General features: G+C 39.8%; 1 protein-coding gene across 26 annotated transcripts in view; it reads left to right on the forward strand.

Annotated features, from left to right (window-relative positions):
* The window catches only part of TCF4 (transcription factor 4), a 351,743-nt gene that overhangs the window by 170,564 nt on the left and 169,034 nt on the right, over positions 1–12,145 (forward strand). For 23 of the 26 annotated variants that reach the window (XM_082699639.1, XM_082699615.1, XM_082699616.1 and 20 more), the window contains one exon: positions 6,152–6,216. In XM_082699639.1, the coding sequence (XP_082555765.1) occupies positions 6,152–6,216 (65 nt within the window). Of the gene's footprint in view, positions 1–6,151; positions 6,217–7,614; positions 7,636–7,982; positions 8,105–12,145 lie in introns of those variants that run through there. The other 3 variants (XM_082699631.1, XM_082699630.1, XM_082699632.1) reach the window with 3 other exon arrangements.

The raw sequence follows: 12,145 nt of genomic DNA on the forward strand, positions 1-12,145 counted from the left end.
ACATTCTTAGTGGTAAGGGTTTTGTTTGTTTGTTTGTTTGTTTGGGTTTTTTGGTTGTTGTTATTGTTTTTAAGTAATAGTAGCTCCCAAAGTTCCTCATGACTTGTATTAAGAGACAAAAAGATATGGGGCAGTTAGGTGTAGTCACATAAGTTTAAGAAAGATAGTGTTAAGCTAAATTAAATGTCTTCAGTGAAGGACTTGTCAGAGGCTTTAACATGTTAAAATGTAATGTACATTTCTGGGGGAGGGATGTAGATGGGGTGTAACATTTCCTAGGCCCTTGAAATCGGCCTTCCTTTTGTTTTGGGGAGCCTGCTGTGGGCTTATTATTTCAGAGAGACCCTCATGAGCGACGCTGCCCTGTCCTAGATTATAATGGTATTTTTTCCTTCCACTCTTCTCTGTGTATCTTAAGACGAAGTCATACTCTTCACATGGGGAATGTGTAGAGATTCAGGCTGCTGCCATGTTCGTGGATTAGTGGCTTCAAGTTAACGTGGAGAAGGTTGCAGCTTATTGTACGACGTTACAGGTGTGGTGTACATCATTTGCACAACTCTAAAGTACCAAGAGACCTTTTAGGGATAAAGCACCATGTAAATGTAAATTATTACCACCTATAAGACACTTTCATTAATTTCATATCAAATTCATGAGTGTTTTGAGCTCTGGGATTTGAGTCTTCTGTATTGGGCTTCTTGCTTATTTATAGGTTTTTTTTTTTTTTAAAAAGAGTTTAAATACCAACAGCACAGAGTAGTGCTAGGACCATAACCTTTGGAATCCAAGTGCCAGGGTTTGAATCCTAGTTAAGTCACTTACTGCCTGTGTAACCTTGGGCAATTTTCTGTATCTCAGTTTGCTCATCTACAAAATGGGTGTTTATATTACCTGCCTCCTAGGGTTGTTGTGCAGATTGAATAAATCAGTCTACATAAGGCCTTTGCATACTGCGCAACAATACATGGCCAGGACTCAGCTGTTCTTACTTGGGCAAAGGAGGGAAAAGTGAGCATGGAAAAGATGAAAGGATTCTAAATAGTAACCTCATGTATATTTTCAGAACCACCCAAAATTTCAGTCATTGTTTAATGATAGTCTTTTCAGTATGCAAAATCATCATCATCATCATCATCACAATACTAATTAATAGGGTAACCAGGGATAGGTTGGGGATGGGGACAGGGACAGAGATTTATTCTGATCTGAACATGGTTATGATGAGTTCCCGAGTCTGATGCCAGGGAACAAAAGGCTCATTCTTCAGTTCCCAGAATGGGGATTAACAGTGAAGCAGCCTTGCTTGGTTTGTCCTGAAACATCAGATAATTTTTCATTAAGGCTTTTCATGGGATGATATGTTCCCCTGGTACAGGTGCATCTTTTTCAGTGGTGGGTGAGATGCCTACCATTTATATATAATTTTAAAAGTGACCTTTTAAGAATGAAAGGTTAGAGACCCAAACATGACCTTGTTATCACCCTACTGGTCAACCACCAACGGGGTCTTCTATGTCACAGCTTATCTGCAGAAATCATAGTATCAATAAGTTGTTCTTGTCTGTTTCCATGTGGATTAGAACTGTTCAGGTGTAGTCATCGACCAGAACTGACACTTCTTGGATGTATTCCTGTGAATGAATAGGTTTATGAGGTCATTTTTTTCTTCGAGAAATATTTTCATTCTTATTCAGTTCCCTGGGCATTCTCTTACAATAGGATACCAAGGATATACTGAAAGAAAAAATTAGAAGGCAAATAGAAAATGACAGAAGAATATAAAAGTACTAAATTTGGAATTATATAGACCTGTGTTAACAGTACTGCACCCAAACAAACAAACAAAAAAAACATTTTTCCCCCTTAACCTTTCCAGGGCAGCAAGATAGAGGATTACCAAATAGATCAAGAAGAATCTAAAAAAAATTGGAAGCAGCTTATATTTTCTGCTCAGATTAGTTTTTCAAGGGCAACAGAAGAGGCAAGGAAATCCTTTATTGATTATCAATTATAGCCATTTTTAATAGTCAAATTTAAATATAGGTTTTAGCAGCTGGTGGGTTCAGTTTGGTCAAAACACGTGTTGACTTTCTGGATTGTTTGCTCACTGTAGATGCTGACTTGTTCCGGAGAAGGGGCTGCGTGTTGATCTCCTTTGTCTCCAGAAGGATTGATTGACGGATGTTGTGTCTGCTCATTTACAGCGTTTTTCTTGCTTAATTTAAAAAATTGTGACATAGTATTACATGTTCCTTGTATACATCATTTTTGCAGAAGAAAGTTGTTTAGCCAATATGTCGACTTAGTTTATATGAATTCGTCTCTATAGCTTTCATTCAGCCTTCAGTGTGCTCCATTAGGTCATATCATTCGCTTCATGCAAGGCAAATCATCACCAGCAGCAAAATTTAACATTTGGTCCTTTTAGGTATAAAAATGAATCAAATGCCTGACAAGATTGGTTTCTGGTATATATTTCAGAAGCCCCCCCTGCCCCCCACCCCTTTATGGGCATACAACAAATGTTACTAACGGGTACTTTTAGTTTCTAAAATATGGACAACAGTACTCCATGCAGTAAAAGACTTGAGCGATTAATGCTACCCTTATGCCTCTTTTGAGTAGTTTTAGCCATGGGGCTTGGCACTGCCACCATTGTCTTTGTGCCAAAAAATATCCGCAGCGGCTGTCGCATTCTAGTACTGGAGGGTCGTCTCGAAAATTCCGCAGTGAACGCGCCGGGTTTGTTCGTCGCTGCTATCTCTTTTAAATATTGGGAAAATAGGGTCTTTCGCTCTTTCAAAGCTCTGTTGTGGTTGTGGGGATTGGGGGGAGGTGGGTGTCGAAGAACGGAGAAGGGAGGAAGGAAGCTGTCCGCGCCAGCCCGTTGGTCTAAGTGACAAAAACCCACGCCTGACATAGAGTAAATGCAGGCATGGAGGGGCTTTTGTGTTCATGAGCACAGATAGTCACTTAAGAATCCTCCTCAAACATGTTATCAGCGCTCTTGAACATTTTATTATCTGAAACAAATGTTGCAGTGAATTTTAAGCAGAAAATCAACATCAAAACCATAGCTAATTTTTAATGGGCAGTTTACACAAAGATACATACATATATATATAAAATCTCTGTTTGTGTGTATGTATTTTAGAAACTGAGATGTCATTGTAAAATGGCTGCTGTTTGTCATTAGCAAATGATGGGAATAGATCTCATATGTTTGAGAAGGTGCTTGGGTTTATCCCCAGTCCCTGATTGTTTTGCTCCCAAACAGGGGTTTGGGCTCTGAGGGCAGATTTATAGTTGAATTTGGAAACAAAAAGATGTAATAAAGTTAAAGGCTTACACTCTCAGAATGAAATGTGTTCGTTCAGGATCTCTGGAGCAATCTATTTGATGGTAAAAGTGGTTGCTATAGATGAAATCTTTTCAAGGAGCATAATCCTAAAAAAAATAATAATAATAAATAAATAAATTAATTAAAAAAAAAAGTGCACCTCCCAGCCTCCTGCTGGCTGCGCTGCCTCTTTGGTACCTCGCAGACTTCGACAGAGTCCTGGACGGGTGCCCATTGATGTCATGGAAACACTCAAATTACTGAGAATGATTCATGTCTATGCTGGTCTCTTATCCTCCCCCACACAAACAGGAGTAGATTTTTAACCCTGACAACTTGTAATTTGCAGTGGGTTTATTTTTGTATCTGGATAAATATTTTTTAACAAGCAAAATTAAGATTAAGCAGTCTGTATCTGATATGATAGTAGAGGGTGCCGTGTCTCTGTAGCCAAGAGCACTTTGGGGACCGTGGGCAGCGCGAATTCAGACTCTCTTCTCTCCTTTCCTCCCTACCCCCTTGCTCATTTCATTCCACTCCCCCTCTCTTGATTTCTCTCCTTTCTCTCTCATTTATTTTCATTCATATTCTCTCTCTCTCTCTCTCCCTTACTATGTGCACTGACCTTCCGGCTTTAAAATAATGGAAGGAATAGCCCCAACTTGTATATATGAATTGAGACAAATCCTGGTAGGAAAATTCATCTCTCCAGGTCTATGTGCTGGAGTCGGGTTGGGGAATAATGCCAGGTGGTGAGACACTATAGGGGATAGCTTCAGTAATTCCTTCTAGAGGGGGGCAAAAAAAAAAAAAAAAAAAAAGGATAACCCTTCTTCCTTCTTACTGTATTTTGCAATCCAATTTTTGGAAATTACCCTAACAAGACACTAGATGTTCGATTTCCTAGGAAGTCAGAGTAAATTCTGCTTTATCCCTCTATCTTTCTATGTATCTGTCTGCCTACCTCTCTACCTGATTTTCTGGCAGTTAAACAAGTGAATGTGATGTCAAAGAGAACTATGTAGTTGTTGTTATTGAAGCTTTTTAGACACAAGAACTTAAGGAAGGACAGACATCACTTGATAGCTCATAATGGCCGAGCTTTTTCTGTTAGTAATATTTATAAAGGGGAGTTAAAGGGTATAAGTAGCCTACGTTTGACTTAGAACAAAAAGTAAATATGTGTACATGACCATTTATGCTTCTGCAACGGGTGAATGTGTCTTCGGTTTAATGTAAAATCCTCATACAATGAAAGTTATCCTCTTAGATCTTTCAAGACTGACAGTCTATGAGATGGCATCCTGTTTCATTGGAATTGAAACTGATATGGGCATTGATTTTCTACTTTGCCCTGAACACTAGACCAGAAATGGGGGGGCCGAGGGAGTGTTTTCCTAAACCCAAGATTCACTGAGGCCAGTAGAAAAGCTAATACCGAGAGAGAGGGGGTTAATTTTAAGATTCAGGATTGGCTTTCTTTGAAAATCCCCTTCCATTTTATGTACATAGTGACTTCAGTACCAGTTACACTTTTGACAAGATAGAAGATTTATTAAAGATCCGTTCTTTGTGTGGTGTCAGGAAGGTAGACTCTAATAGCATTGTCGTTGAACCAAAAGATAAAAAATGACTGCCGTTACTTTTAACATTTATTTTAACTGGCATGGAGGGAGGAAAACTTGGGGGTCATAAACTCTAGAAGGACTTCAATTCCGTCTCTCAAAATACTAATTCTGAATCTTCCCATTGGAAAGAATAGTAGAGTTGTGGGTAAAGTACTATGTCCCCCTCAGCTCTAGTCTTGAAGAGAGAAGTATCCCTTCATCTTGGGTGGGGTGAGATGGGGTTTTTCTTCTGGGTACTTGGTCATGCCACTAGTCCTTTTTGATGTCCTAATATGGATCGATTTTTCCGGGACAACTCTTCACATGTCACTAAAGTCTGCTGCTTAGATCTCTCGTAATGTGGCTTCATTGTCTCCCTTGCAGATTATTAAAGCTAAACATACTTCTAAAAAAAAAAAAAAAACAAACGAACAGCCTTGATTTTATCCTTAGATGTGTCCAAATAGCACCTGAGGCTCCATACGTCCATGTAGAGACACCTACAGATAAAAACTGAGTTGTTAGAGTTGGCACAACACATGGACAGTCCATTATTCCTGGTTCTACTGGGTCAGTTGGTAGAATCTGAACTTGGGTTCAGAGGAGACGATTTTGCAAAAGCTCCCTTTCCCCAATGTAAATTCCACCATCATCGTGTTGATCATGATGGGGTGTACCCCTGGGAAAGGGAGTTTAAAAAAAGAGAGAGGGAGAGAGAGAGTCTCAGAATTTTGAGTAGTTTCTTTGCTATTTTCACCATCTGGAGAGCCTTGATTGATTAGCTTTGGCCTCACCATTAAGTGTCAATATAATCAATGGGAATTACTAGACTAGGGTCATTACATAGATAATTTGCCTGCTGTGTAAATAAAAATGAAATTGTTTAAATTTTGCGAGAGAAAGAAAGTGAAAATAAGGGCTGACAATTTGTTTGTTAGAGAAAGTGGAGGCCATTGGAATGACAGTTTTTGGAAGTGTGGAGCAGTTTGGCTAAGAATAGGAATGAAGGATATTTTTTTTCCAGTTTATCATAGCCAGAGAGAGGAAGTGTTATTCCCTCTCTTGCTTGCATACATTGCCAGTAGTGCCTACTTTACGTATGTAAACATCGGGGAAGAGAAGTGGATGTCTGTTACCTGGAGATTTTTTTTTTTTTAAGGAAAAACATAATTTACACTTTTTTTGTTGTTTCTCTTGGCAGGTAAAACAGAAAGGGGCTCATACTCATCTTATGGGAGAGAATCAACCTTACAGGGTTGCCATCAGGTAAGTGAGACTCTTGCTTGGGGAAGAGTTGAGAGAATGAACCTGGTAAATCAGTTTGTTTTGTAAATTAGGTGATGCATTTTCGAGCGTGGCACTAAGATGCACGGAAAGTCTGCCGACGCCTCTGTCTTTTAAAAAGTAATGAAATAGCACAGAGCTTGGGAGTAATAAACCTCTTGTTCTCTAGATCCCTGCCGTATCGCAACTGCCTTCACTGGCTTGTTTTTCTTTTTTAATCCATCAGCTCGTACCAGTGGCACTGTTTGCAAACTAGCAATGCCGTTTAAAGTGATTCTATCAAAAGAGTTTATTTGCAATTAAGAACTTAAGAATTTCTTCGTGCAGCCATGTGTCAGACCCTAGGTTCGGGTGGTTATTGCCCTAAATTATAGTTTTCATAGGGGCTGGATGATGTTGTGTGAAAACAGGGTTGTATTGAGGGATAAAAATGTCTGTGAAAATATGATTTGTTGTCCCTTTTTGTTTCTGAATTGTTTTTGGCTGGAAGTCAAGGCCAGCAGGCTAACAGCAAAGCCGTCTCAAGGGAAGCATGCGTGAGCTAGAAAAATAAGAGTACTTTAATTAAATAATAAAATGCCAGTGTAATACAAAGGTATAGCATGTGTGTGTTTGTGTCTCTGTGCACTCTGCATTTGCATACTTTGCCCTCTCCAGAGAAAGCCCAGTTCTAAAAATACTACCCCTAGCCAAAAGTATAAGCTTTGTTTTACGACAATTGAGTTTTGATAGATGCTTTCTTTTTAACTTCAGTATCGATATTAATCGTACATTTAAAATCCTTTATTTTGCTTAGGATTTAGACTTTCTCTTTTTGTAAGTGCATCGGTGTCTTACTTGGGAGAACTCTTGCTAGAATTTAGTAATCCTGTCTCATATTCAGAGCTTTCTACTGTTTCATTCCTCACCCAAACCGAATGTACATTCTTCTTAAGCTAGAAAGGGAAGGCTTGCTCTCGAACCTGCTCACTCTCCCATCTTCTTTAATGGTCTGGGGGGGGGGCATGGGGGGGATCGGTTTTGAATTTTTGAAACAACCTGTTTAATATATCCTGGAAAATGTGAGCAGGCAGTTGTAGCAATTAAACAGAGGCTGCGAAGGATGTTACCTTTATGTATCAGTCAGATGTCACTAGAGGTGGAATTCTGGTGGAGGTTTATTTTATTTTATCCCCCCCCCCCCGGATATATTTGCATTTTTAAAATTGCCTCCTCTGACCCAGCCACCCCTTCCGTCCTATTCAGCATCTGAAAGCTTGGTTGCAATGAGGGGAAGCGGTGCTTGGGTTAGAGCTCCTGCCACACGGGCTGCACAGTACAGTTCCTAGCAGTTTGTTTGGAAAGAATTCCGCAGGAAAGAAATTCACAGCCATTCCAGCACAACGGAAACATCTTTGGAATGTGAGTGCAAATGTTCGGGGCAGATAGCTCGGGCGACAAGCCTCTCAGTGCCGAGTCGCTAGTGTAAAGCTCCCAATTCCTGCAGAAGGGCCGGTTCCTGTGTATCTGGTTTCTGAGGGTCAAGGCAGAGGTCATTAGAGTTTTGGGGAGAAGAAAGTTGACAACATCCTTCCTTTTTGCAGATGGTCATGGCAAGAGGTCTCTGTTTTTGCTGGGCCTCTTTTTCTGGTCAACGAGAGAATAGGCTTCCTCGCCCCCTGTCTCCTTTCTTACTAATAGGAATTGGCGTGATTCCTCACAGACACAAAGATTTCCTCTGCTGAGTAAGCGCGAGGCCCCTTAACTTGTTAAAGCATCATCCAGACCGCGTGAGTCTGTCTGTGTATGTGCGGGGACGCAGACCCTCCCTCGCTTTGTGGGAAATACTTCCCTCGGGTGAAACTGAAGTTATTTTTTTGGCAAACACAAGGTGAGAAGTGGAAGGGGCAGAGGGTGGAGGAGAGGTGGATGGACTGGTGTGTGATGGCTGAATTTCTGGGCCTCGGAAGGCTCCTTCTGAGACATTCGTGTCCAGGAAAATTCTGCTTTCTATCGGAGTATGACTGCATATGCTTTTCTTAAAAAGTCTTCATAATGTAGCCGTGGAGTGTGGAGAATTTCTCTCTTTCTTATTTCTGCTTCATGGTCGTGAGTGTTGCAAGAACTATCTCTGTGCTTAGCATGGTCTCAGCGGTATCCGTAAACAGTGTGATCCCTTAAGGATAAATAAAAGAGCAAAATTTCGGAAATTCCCTGACTGAGAAAATAGGAGCTGGAGAGGAAAAGTGCCCGTATTTATGAATTTCTGCTTTCCGTGAAATTTGAGACGAGAGCAGACCATAGTGTGTCTTCCAGTGCATATCTGTCTTGTGCCGAATTGCTTTTTGAATATCCCTGTCTCCAACACCAGCTATGCAAACCAAAAAGAAAGGCAAAGTCTCGGGTATCTTGGGCTTCAAGTCTAAGTAGCAGATCACAGCTGAAATGATTCCCCACTGGGTGGCAAGGTGAGTGGCTCTCCTGGAGAGGACGCTTTTGTTTCTCCTGTTTACTACATTCTAGAGATGCTGCGTGGAAATCCTTTAGATGATATGCCCCGAGGAGCTCCAAAAGCAGCTTTATCGTATTATAACAATGTATCCTGTGGACTTAGAGGGATGAGCCCTGTGACATGGGAAGGTGCTTATTCAGGTCCCAGTAGCCTTTTGTTTGGTGTGCAGAAAAAGTGGTGGTAAGCAACAGGTAGCAAAATGCTCTCCTGGAGAAATCAATTATTATTCTGAAATGTATGTTATTTTAAAAATGCGTCAGGTTAAAAGATATATGTATTTTACATATATGTCTAGATCTCCATTATGTTTCTCTTGAGGATTTAGCAATAATAGTAATAGACACGTGGCTTTTTAAAAAGCAGATATTTTAGCCAAAATACAAAAGCTGGCAGGTTCTTTATTAAGTTGTTTTCATTATAAATAGTAAAGGGATAATATGAATTCATTAATGCATTTCCACGTAAAATTATCAGAAATAAACATGGTAACTTTTTCAGACTTTTGAAACTGTATAGGAAAGGAACCAATAGACAAAGCAAAGCAGCCAAATGGACTTTTTTTTTTTTTTTTAAGTTCTCACTAAATATGACAAAACTAATTTAAATCAAATTGGGGTACGGAAATCACACCCAGGCTTAAAATGTTCTTGCCAAATTGCAACCTCATACTACTTTTACTGGCAGAGAAAATAAAATTTATAATGGAAAGTCTGACAGAAATGAAAATGAGCGGAAATAAAGTTTTTTTGCAAGATCATCCAACCTTAATATGATAACCAATAGCTAATACCTAATGGGCATCACTGCAGATGACAAAAGAAAAAAAAAAGTCATTTGCTTTTGACCTCTTTTGCTGCTTTGAAGAGGACGTTTGGCGATTGCAAACTTTTTTATCTTGCCGAGATCTTCTGTTTTTGAATGAGATGATGATGTCAACACAACTGATTGTTATTAAGGCAGAAGTTTTCCCCTTAAATGGAAGTTCAGGATTGATTATCAGGAATTGTTTGTCTTTTCTTTTTTTTGGGATAGAGCCTAGGTCTAAAGTAGTGGTTTCATTATTAGTATCTCCTGGGCAAGGTGTGTGTGGGGTGTGTGTGTATGAGGGGAGTACTCTATATGGAAACCTGGGCCCTATCTGAGACCAATTAAATTAGAATCTTATGAGTCGGGCCTTAGCTTTTCTGACAGTTCCCCAGGTGATTGTACTGTGCAGCTAGGTTTGATCATTTCCTATAATGGTCTATAGGAATATACTCTATTTTAAAGACGTGTCCAAAAGCTGGTATTGCCACTGACCTTGAAAAAAGCTTTTAGACTTCTTGCCTTAATTTGGTTATTATAATGCATATGTATTTCATTGAAGAGGCAGTGAAAATTCGTGATTTACTGAAAATCAGGGAGATGCCTTGAAGTCTTTACACAAAATTCTGCAACTGAATGTCCCAGCCCATATCTTGTTTTTTTCTAGTGAAGTCCAAGGTTTTAACCTCATCCACATTCTTTCTGTTTCTCAGCAAGTAATCAAATAGGACTATGCCGATAAAATTATTTGATGTTGAGATCTTAAAACTGACGGGATTTAAGAATTAGGCTTACTCTCCGATACTTCCGTTAAATTCCAAAAACTTTGAAACTGTATAGAAAATGCGTCTTCTCTATATGAAATTGGATTTGCTCATAAGCCTTGTTGTTTTGGGTTCATTGAAATAAAACATTATAGTTGGTGCTGAAATGAATGGCATACTGAAGAATTCATTTCTTCTCTTAATTATTTTTATTTTTGAAACAAAAAGAATTACAAATGACTTCATTCTTAAACTTTGGGCTCCTTTAACTTTACCTTATGAGAAGTCAAAATGGAAAGGATATAAGCAGAGAAGGCATGCAATCCTTTGTCCCTTCTTAAGAAAATGGCTACGTAGGTCTTGTAGAAACAGAACTAAATGTTGCCTTTTTTTTTTTTTTCTTAATTTGGCATTATACTTTGTTTATGGTGGACAGTGGATCAGTCTGGCCCAGTGCATTCTTCCCAGGACCTTCTCCCATCCACGTACTGTGTCTGCATCCTGCCTTAGCACTTAGAGCGTCTTCATTGTACTCTTGAGTTTGCCCTTACTTGCGCTCATTGAATGTTGGTTTCCACCAAGATTCTGTAGAGTCCTATGAGGCAGGGACCTCATCGGCTTTATCTTGCTCTGTGTACTCCGTGCCTAGCAGGGTGAAGATTGTGGTACCCTAATATCTGTTTCCCCCGCATCACATTTAGGGATAATTTTGAGAGAGGGAAGTCGGAAAGTGGCGATGTATGGGAACCATAGGTTGAGCAGTTTTCATACCTACAAAAACGAGAAAATCACGTCCTCTCAAAGAAAGTCCTTTGGAGGACCGCCCTTCTACTGTGTTGTGCGCGCCCTGGAAGGACACAGAGGTCCTACGGTGGAGAGTCACTCCTCCCTCACCCTCAGGGCGCTGACCGCCAGCCTGGAGGTGGTCTCACTGTTCCAGGCCTGAATGTTCAGAAAGGAAACAACGAGGGAGTCACATGTTCTGTGTTTCTACGGGGGCGCGTCATTGGAACCAAAGGTCAGAATCGAGTTCCATGCTTTCTGAGTGTGCCAGGGAAGACAGTGGGCAGAGTATTTAAAATCGTGACAACTTCAAATCATACAGGGCCCTTAGTTTGCCCAGTATCTGCCATTGAGATTCTGCCCCAAGGAGTTTTTCAGGCAGCAGCTTGTTGGTTTGGGGGCATTGCTGTGGGTGAAGCTCTCACCGGGCAGCCACCCCGTGCTCACCAAAGGGGACAATGGAGCCATTCTTTCCTCGTATTGGTAAATAGGTATTTATTGGCCCTCTAGTGATCTGTTAGGTACTAAGAAGAAAAACAAAGGGAAGCTCTTGCCTGCTTTCCCTTCAACGCCCCCACTAGCAGCTTTCTGGATATCAGCAGAGACAATTAATCTCCCTTTGTTTAATTAAAAAATTTTTTAGAAATCTTGTGTAGTATATATTTTCCAATATTCAGAAAAGTTGAAAAAATAATAAAGTGAAGTGCCATATACTCACCACTTAGATTAAACAGTTGTTAATATTTGTTATATTTGCTTCACGTGTATAACTACATATACACATTTTTCAGTGAACCATTTTTAAGTGGTAGACCTAATAAGATTTCACCCCTAGATTTTTCAGCATGTGTCTTTTAAAATTATAAACACTTAGACACTGAGGTGAAATACTGTTATCACCCCTAAAGAAAATAACAATAGCTTCCTAATCTAATACCCTATTTGTATTCTGATTCCTTAAGTTGTCCCCCTATGAAAATGTCCTCAATAGCTTTTTTACCCCCTTTGTCATTGCATTTATGCATGGTATTTGGTTTCTATTATCTCTTTATGATTTCTTTTAAGCTAG

The sequence above is a fragment of the Mustela nivalis genome (assembly GCF_964662115.1).
Source record: "Mustela nivalis genome assembly, chromosome: 14".
Lineage (NCBI taxonomy): Eukaryota > Metazoa > Chordata > Mammalia > Carnivora > Mustelidae > Mustela > Mustela nivalis.